Source organism: Pagrus pagrus (assembly GCF_965226575.1).
Source record: "Pagrus pagrus genome assembly, chromosome: 23".
In the NCBI taxonomy this organism is placed as follows: Eukaryota; Metazoa; Chordata; class Actinopteri; order Spariformes; family Sparidae; genus Pagrus; species Pagrus pagrus.
In genome coordinates this window covers 22,248,905-22,257,631 of record NC_140205.1, presented here as the reverse complement: position 1 = coordinate 22,257,631, position 8,727 = coordinate 22,248,905, and the positions used below count along the sequence as shown (strand labels likewise).

The window sequence follows — 8,727 nt, the reverse complement described above, 5'->3', positions numbered from 1 at the left end:
TCAAATACTTTAAGAATTTTACTCAAGTATGACGTTAAGGTAGCCTACTTTTGCGACACTGCTTAGCACGCACGTCAACTTTGCACTACAGCCGGAACTGATAACCGGAACTTTGTGCAAAACCTGCCAACCCCCCCCGATCTCTTTAGAGCGACGGACTTCCATTCAGCGCTGGATTCAGGATGGCATAAAATACAGATTATACTTAATTGAGGACAGACTGCCTGCGTTCATTTGGTGAAAACTAATCGTTACATTCATATGTAATAAAATGTGTCTTGTTGGAAATAAAATACCACTTTACAGAAACTAGTTTCCTTCACACGAAACAGGAAGTAAAAGCAACTTACCAATCAGCTCCCAGGAAAATGTGTCATGCGCGGTGGGATCTGTGATGGCGGTGTGTTGTGTGAAGGTGAACGTTAGCTCCAACGCAAGTACGAAGAATTGAGCTGTATTGTAATGTGACTACAGTTCACTGCACTCTACCAGCGTTTAAACTGCGTGTCGATACACAACGGTGCGTCCGTCGTACAGGCTCCAGACTCAGGTAAGAAACCATGTTCTCACTGTTCAGAAGGCTCACTGAGCACATGAGGAGCTGTCACCAGTTTTACTGTGACATGAGGAGTTGTCATCAAGGTTCAAGGGAAGTAAAAGTTTAGTTAACAGCCAGCTTCAATGACTTTACTCCCACTAACATGAACTAACTGTTTGAGGTCAATGTGATATTGACAGGACTTTTTCAGACTGACAACATGGTTGCTTAAATGTAGATCCTAGTAACGTTTTTTATGACACCAGACACGGCTGTTGCTTGACGTTGTACTTTATAAGGGTCTTTTTATTGAATTTATTTTCCTTCCATTTATTTATGTGACTATAGAGCCTGATCTCATGAGCACAAACAGAAAATATAATAATAACAAAACTGCAGCACAGATATGGCCAAAGTACAACACAGTTCCAACATTTCTCGTTGGGAAGTCACCAGAGTTCTGGTACAGGTTAATGGTTTCCAGTTAAGATTAAAATGATTGTCTGTGTTGATATTTTCCTTTAACAGCTACATATAATTGTTGCACAGCATGCTGAATCTGTAGTAACATTTCACACAAACACAGTGGTATTAGTAAAACAGTCATAATACATTAAAAGGCGAAAAGGAGCCTTTAGTAGGATATGGCCAGAATTGTAGTTTAAAACATTAAAAAAATGAACTAACATTATGAACAGAGAGTGAAGAAACAACATTGTCCACATTATGTCAGAGACGTCTCTGTACTGTGTTGCAGAAATATCTACTGAATTTACATAGCATGCTAACCAGCTAGCCTCAGCCACTCCTATCTCCTAATACCACTTTGTACCAGCAAGCGGTGATAGTCTGGAAGTCCCAATAGTTCCAGCTAGGAGATGTATAGCTTTTGGTGTAATGAATGAACAAATCAAAATAGACTCACTGTTTTCCTAACTGAACAGAAAAATACAACCGCACACCAGCTGATTCCGAGTTTCTCTCTAACAAAACTAAGATCGGCTTAATTTCCTCGTTACCTCGTCGTAAAACACACTTTATTCAGAGTCACAGTCCTGGTTTGTCTTCCACATTTAACTCTGGTTTGGTTGAAATAAATCCTCAATTTACAGAGTAAGATGTGGAAATATTCTTGCAGTTTCATGCATTTCTTGTCCGCGCCTGCTTTGTCTTCCCGTCCCTGGAGTCATAGTCCTGGTCAGAGCTTTTGTAAATCACCACCATTCAGCACCAGTTTGGTGTCCAGCCATATTCACTCTTAGGCTAACGACAATCCAGTTGAACTGGGCCCTGTCACCCATGGTGACTCCCCCTCTGATCTGAGGTCTAGGTCCAGGCAAACTCTAGGGCCACTGGCTCAATGGCTCACCAAGGCATGAGCTAATTAGCTAACTGTAGCTAACCACAGGGTAGCTAGCAAAGAGTAGCAATTGTCAGTTACTCTGGTGACATGCTGCCCCCTATATTTTTGGAGCTACCTTGTCACTGGCCATATTTTTTACAAATGACATCATTAAGTTGAAGTTGATTTATAGTGCATCATTCTATATTTAGTATTTAGTATATCCATGCGCTGCTGGTACGATTTGCTGTGGCAGGAAAGGTTGGACAGGAGTACAACTGCTTCTTTTCATCTCCAAAGTAAATGGAAGGTGTAGTAAATCAGGTGTAGTTTTTAATCAGCAGCACTTTAGCCTTCTGCTTCACCTGCAAAATGTTGCTTAAATGGGCACTAACTAGTTGTGGAGATAAGATTTAAACTCAGAATTCTAATATTTACAGATTAATGAGGTAATAATTAGGGCTGCCAAAGTTAACGAAACAATGCGTTATGGCAAATTCCTCTTAATGCCGAACATTTTGTTGACGCGCGATTAACGCACGCATGTTATGACCCTAGGGAATGAGGATGTTGTTACGTTTTCTCGTCTCCTCCTCTCTGTCTGCTCTGGATCTTTTAGAGGTTCTGACAAAGGTCCAGTTTGGGTATCCACAGGTTATAAGTGCTCCTCTGATGTGCTTATGTTCCTTCTCCTTCCCCTCTGACTTAGTGGGCACGGTCTCAGCCCGATGGTTTAGGGTTCTGATGACCCCCAGCTTGTGCTCCAGTAGGTGATGAGAGTCGAACAGCAAGTATTGATCTGTGTGTAGGTTTTCTGTACATCTCAATGTTGAGGCTTCTTCAGTGTGTACTGCACAGTCCAAGAAGGGCAGACTGTCTCCTCTGACATCTTCCTGTGTGAACTTGATCTTATTGTCCACAGCATTTATATGTTCTGTGAAGGCTTCCACTTCCCTTGTTCTGATTTTGACCCATGTGTTGTCCACATACCTGAACCAGTGTCTAGGAACAGTTCCTGTGAAGGTTATCAAGGCTCTGCTCTCAACTTCTTCCATGTAGAGGTTGGCCACTATTGGGGACACCGGTGAGCCCATGGCACAGCTGTGCTTCTGTCTGTAGAAACCTTCACTGTACTGGAAGTAGGTGGTCATCAGACAGAGGTCAAGTAAGGCACAAATGTGGTCTGGGGTGAAGTTGGTTCTTCTGGACAGAGTGCTTATTTCTCTCACTTTGTTGGCGAAATCCTGTGAGATTTTGATGTGGTGTTGAGTATTGCTGATCAAAGGAGCTAGGATACTGGCTAAGTGCTTGGATATGTTTTAAGTAACTGAATTAATGCTGATGATGATGGGTCTGAGTGGTGCTCTACCTTGTGTATCTTGGGGAATCCATAGATACATGGGATGGCTTCCCCAGGGTACAGTCTGTAATAATGGGCTGTCAAATGCTTCGTCCTTTTCAAGTTTTTGCAGATATTCTATAACCTTCTTTTTGTAGCTACTGGTAGGATCTCGCCTTAGTGACTCATAGGTGTTAGTATCACTAAGCAGCTCAGTGACTTTGGTGTGATAGTCTGCTGTGTTTAGCGCTACAGTGCATCTCCCTCTGTCTGCCGGCATGATTCTCTCTGAAGGTTCCCCTCCAACCTCACTACCGAGGAAAGGAAGGCCCTGGCACCACTCAAAAGAGACTGGCATCACCATCTTGCCGGCAAGGAATGAGCACCACTCAGACCCATCATCAGCAGCATCAACTCAGTTTCCAATAACATATCCAAGCACTTAGCCAGTATCCTTCCTTTGGTCGGTGACACTCAACACCATATCAAAAACTCACAGGATTTCGCCAACAAGGGGAGAGAAATAACACTGGACTCAGAGGAAGCAATGATTTCTTATGATGTCACATCAGTTTTTATATGCATTTCCACTCAAGGTGCGGTTAATACGGTGAAGAAATGCCAGCTTCAGGACAGCACTCTGTCCAGCAGAACCAACTTCATCAAGACCACATTTGTGCCTTACTTGACCTCTGTCTGACGACCACCTACTTGGTCTAGTGGATTCCAGCTTCACTCATCTTTTCAAACACTTGTTTGAACAACTTATTTTTTGCCTTTCAACCATCGAGGCGTTCAGCAATCTTTAACTCCTTTAACACCTCTATCAAATGAGTTGTGTTGGCTGAAGGCCAGTTTTGTTTTGCTCGAACTGCAGTGAGTCGCTTGACACCACCACCACCCACTCCACTTCCTGATGTGAAAGTCAGGTCATAAACCTGAGTCAATAGTCAATATGGTATGTAAAATATGTACAAATGTGAAGGAATCACTAGTTTGACTGCCATTGCAACATACAAAATGTGTACAGTATGTTGTTTACAACTAAAACAGCCTGTGGTCAAATTGACCCCAGAGACCACTGACGCATTCAAAGTGGGTAAAAAAATCATCAGGTTCATTTTATGTTGCCCCCGTTACATTCAGAAATGTAAATAAATATGAAGCAAAAAATTATGATGTCAATCATTTATTTAGTGGCATAAAAGATTGACCCTAAAGATAATTGGAGGATTAATAAACAAATTCATCATCAACAGTATCATCAATATAATGAGTTTTAACTCTCAAATAATCAATGTCTGTATCATCTTCTTTAAATTTGGAAACCAACCCTTAATTTTTCCACAATTCTCAGTAAGCTTGGAGCTAATGTTGACGCTAGCTCACTGCCTGATGATATTGACACATAGGGGAGTGAGCCCTCAGACATAAAAGCCCTTGATTGTTCAGCAGATCCACCTGTCAGTAGGGAACATTTGATGTAATACATCACAGCACATACTCTAAACACAAGGCTCAGTATCTCACCTGATCAAGTGTTCATCTGATCTATAGAATTTATGCTCTACCTGTCTCAAGTTTAAAGTCTTCTCTTTCAGCTCTGTTCAGCAGCCATGGCCGGTCTGTCCAGCTATGCTGTGCGCATGGCCAGACTGAGTGCACAGATCTTTGGAGAGGTTGTGCGTCCGACAGACTCCAAATCTATGAAGGTAGTCAAGCTGTTCCAGGAGCCTCCCATGGCCAAGAGGAAGGAGGTGTATGACTGGTACCCACAGCACAAGATTTACTACGCCATGACCCAGAAGCTTAGATTCATGGGACTGTTCAGGTACTCTAAAGAATATACTTCCCACACTGACACAAACCTGGTAAATTCAGTATAATTTACATTTCCGCTGCACTAATTCCATCAGTACTCTTTACCTCTACTTTGTCACTTTTTTTGTTGACTGTTGAGCAAATGTCAAAGAAACTCAATCTCTCACTCAATTCGTGTTTCAAATTATGTACAAGCCTACTGGGACCATGGAGCTGTGCTCTCCCCTAATTTTGTACTGCCCTGAGATGTCTATGTCTTTTTTTATTAATGTCCTACCTGTCTAATATTTATAATGACGCCTAGTTTCCCCCTTGGGGATTCATAAAGTATTTCGGATAGTATCTAATGTATCATAATGACCTAACAACTTAACAGCGGTCAAAAAAGTAGAAATCAGTGAGTGAGACTGGTATTTGAGTAAAAAGAAGAAAATGTGACGTTACTGTGGAACAAACCCTCAGTAAGCATGTTGAAAGTTATAATAAAGAGTAGGGGTGTAACAATACATGTATTTGTATTGAATTGTTTCGGTACAGGACGTTCGGTTCGGTACAGGGCTGTGCACGGGTGAGTTTCCAGAACAGAAGTTGCTGTGTTTATATTCTGCCTGCAGCTACACGTGCAGCCCGTTTACATCATGGCTAACGCTAGCGCGAAACCAGAGCGTGAAGGCCCTCCCTTGTCACTTAAGCCTCCTGCTTGGGAACACTTCGGCTTCCTGGTTAAATATTGCAACGGAGAAAGACGAGTCCAGCACGGTGCAGATCCGCCGAACAGCTGGAGAAACGAAACCGAAACAATTCCCGTGATGATTACATAATCACACACGACTGCAGTTATACGTGTTATAAACACAACACAAAGTGTTCCCGACTGAAGGATTAGAGGAAGAGCGCGTATTTGTCTCTTTTTTAGGGTTTTTGTGCTTGTATCAACACGGAGTGTTTTATTTTGAAAATCAACCGGATGTATTGTTGTTGTTTCGTGTCAGACTTCCTGTCTGCTCTGTGCTAAATTCGGCTGAATTTCTGCGTTGTGCCGCGGCACTTGAAACGGCACCACCCAAGTGTGAATATCACTGCTACAAGAAAAAAAATTACCTTAGTGCAAACGCAGCTGACTTTGGCAATCAAGCAGCCTCTCCCTGCAACTCAGCCCGTATGAACAACACACCAGTGCAAACCTGGCAGAGGGACTTAAAGAGACAGTGACAATTATTTATTTAACTTATTACCAGGCAGCACTTTACAACAGTATTCTATTTTTTAATTTTATTTTCATATTTTGTATAATGTTACAATAAATTGTTGGTTTACAAAAGTTCCGAATAAACAACAAGCAAATTTATGTTTTGCATTTTGTTCCCGTACTGTACCGAAAATGAACCGAACCGTGACCTCAAAACCGAGGTACGTATCGAACCGTGATTTTTGTGTATTGTTACACCCCTAATAAAGAGTTTGCTCTTCCCTCTCAGAGACGAGCACGAAGACTTCAAGGAGGAGATGCGTCGCCTGAGGAAACTGAGAGGAAAAGGGAAGCCGAAGAAAGGAGAGGGGAAAAGAGCGGGCAAGAAAAAATGAGCCACAACAGTTCTACATCTCCATACACCTCCAGCGGACTCATGATATTTAATTCTTTTTATGGAGGCAGACATCATTGGACCGTCTACACAATCACTGTGGGGACATGCTAATCCTGAAAGAATTCCATTGGTCTGGTCAGGACTGTCCAGTCGCTTTGTCCGAAGCTTTTCAATGTTGGCAAGAATAACACCTTAGGTCAGCATTACATATGAAACATTCTCATTATGTTGGTTGTATTAAAGTGAATTCCATTCTTTTATTATTGAACAGACTTTTGCAAAGGGTGAAACAGTAGAGCAACAAACAGCCAATCAGATGCTAACGTGTAGCTTTCAGTTGGGAACTACCAAAACAAGCTGATATTATGATTGTCTGAAAGCACGTATAACAAGACATGTACAGTATGACCATTTCCAAGGTCTGTGGATTATTGGCAAATCTCTGTTACAGCTATATTGTACCTCATGTCAACTTGCAAGTAGTGCTGGTGTTATCTAAATGGAGTGGCTGGAAAATGATTCAAAGAAAGGGACATCTTTCATGTTATCAAAATAAAATTGATGTGAGTAATGTGAAGTGTACAACGCTCTTTCTGCCTGCTAGTCAAAAACACTGCAGTAAGACTACAACACAGGACACAGATGTTGGTAAAATAAAACCCTGATCTAGATAAAGTGGGACGCTGTGCAAATCCTGATTTAAAACAGAATACAGCCATTTGCAAATAAACTGCAGTGTTCCCAATCATGTGTTTGACAAAGTGTTGAACCTCACCCCATAGAGGCCTGTGAATGACTGAGCCTTTTGAGGAGGCCCCTCTCATATCCAATCATAATTATCAATCATAGTTATCAATGAAACTGTTGGAACGTTCCAAACAGGTGTTTTTAGAGCATTCCACAACTTTCCCAGTCTTTTGTTGCACCTGTCTCAGCTCGTTTGAAACATGGTGCTGGCATCAAATTCAGAATAAGATTATATTAACAAATAAATGAATCTGTCTGATTAAAGCACAGATTAGTATATAGCAACAGCTTGGAAATCATTTTGAGTGTACAGTGTGTAATATGATGAATGGTGTCTCAGCCACTCTTGTGTGAATGAGGGTGACATTTTATTGTGAGCTGTTTTTTCACTAAATTGTGTCAGGATGACACAGGTCCACGAGTTATTAACCTTATTTTTTATTGTCTTCCGTAAATGTTTGTCTGTGCATTATGATACATATAATGATAATGATCTTTATGTTGATCAACAAATAAACACGTCTGTATGTAAATAAAGATTGCTCTCCTGTATTATTGGGGAGTACCAATAGCTTTAGGTGTGACCGATCATCAGGTCCTTTAAACGGCACTTTATAAGGGCTGCAGCCGTGCGTAATGGCTGTGCCACATGATGGCTACTTTGAAGTTGCTATAGGACATTGCCAGTGCGCAATTTAGGCAAGAGCGCGTTTATTACAGGGACCCTACTGATGTTCTAGCCCATGATGATGACCGCTCGTCAAGGGGAGGGGTCGCGGGGATCCTCCTGTGGCTCACTGTGCGCAGAGATGCGCTTCTCGGCCTCGCTTTAAATCAGACCACTTTTTTTTAACTCCTCCAAAGTCCGTGGCTCCGAGCTTCACCGCTTTTGTAGCATTCTGCCATTCCACTCACTTCATTTTGTTGATGATGCCAGAACTCAAGCCTCCAAATAATATCTTAAATCTTTTTCGTCTGTCAGTTTGATCAATCATTACTTCAAGTTCACAGTCTATAAACTAGCGCTTCTTCTTCAACTGCTTCTTAGTTGCTTCCGCGATTTCTCCTCAGTATTAAACTAAATCCAGTCCCTTTATCTGCAAACCAGGTGATTGGGGGCATTTATAATAGGCTACATTCTGGGGACGGTCAGACGGATGATTGAGATGTATGAGGAAAAGACGAGTAGGAACAGACACCTGAACATACAGTTTTATACATTTGGCCCCTGGTTTTGAAAAGCAGTACACTGTTCTGCATCGTCCTCCTATAACACTACTAGACTCATTATGGACAGTTCAGAAACAAATGATTTAAATCAGTACAGCAGAATCAGAGATATCACCTTATTTTT

At 41.7% G+C, this 8,727-nt stretch overlaps 1 protein-coding gene across 1 annotated transcript; it reads left to right on the top strand.

The window, feature by feature from the left end:
- Window positions 1–220: 220 nt before the first annotated feature.
- Window positions 221–7,203, top strand: mrps33 (mitochondrial ribosomal protein S33). The gene is made up of 3 exons (XM_084346107.1): window positions 221–550; window positions 4,821–5,050; window positions 6,519–7,203. The coding sequence occupies exons 2-3, from the start codon at window positions 4,836–4,838 to the stop codon at window positions 6,622–6,624; spliced, it is 321 nt and encodes a 106-aa protein (XP_084202233.1). The 5' UTR covers window positions 221–550; window positions 4,821–4,835; the 3' UTR covers window positions 6,625–7,203.
- Window positions 7,204–8,727: the final 1,524 nt, after the last annotated feature.

Bases quoted from the DNA above. Each gene is read 5' to 3' on its own strand.
- mrps33 (XM_084346107.1), top strand. From the start codon at position 4,836: ATGGCCGGTCTGTCCAGCTATGCTGTGCGCATGGCCAGACTGAGTGCA. The intron at 5,051-6,518 runs GTACTCTAAAGA...CTTCCCTCTCAG, and splicing joins AGATTCATGGGACTGTTCAG to AGACGAGCACGAAGACTTCA.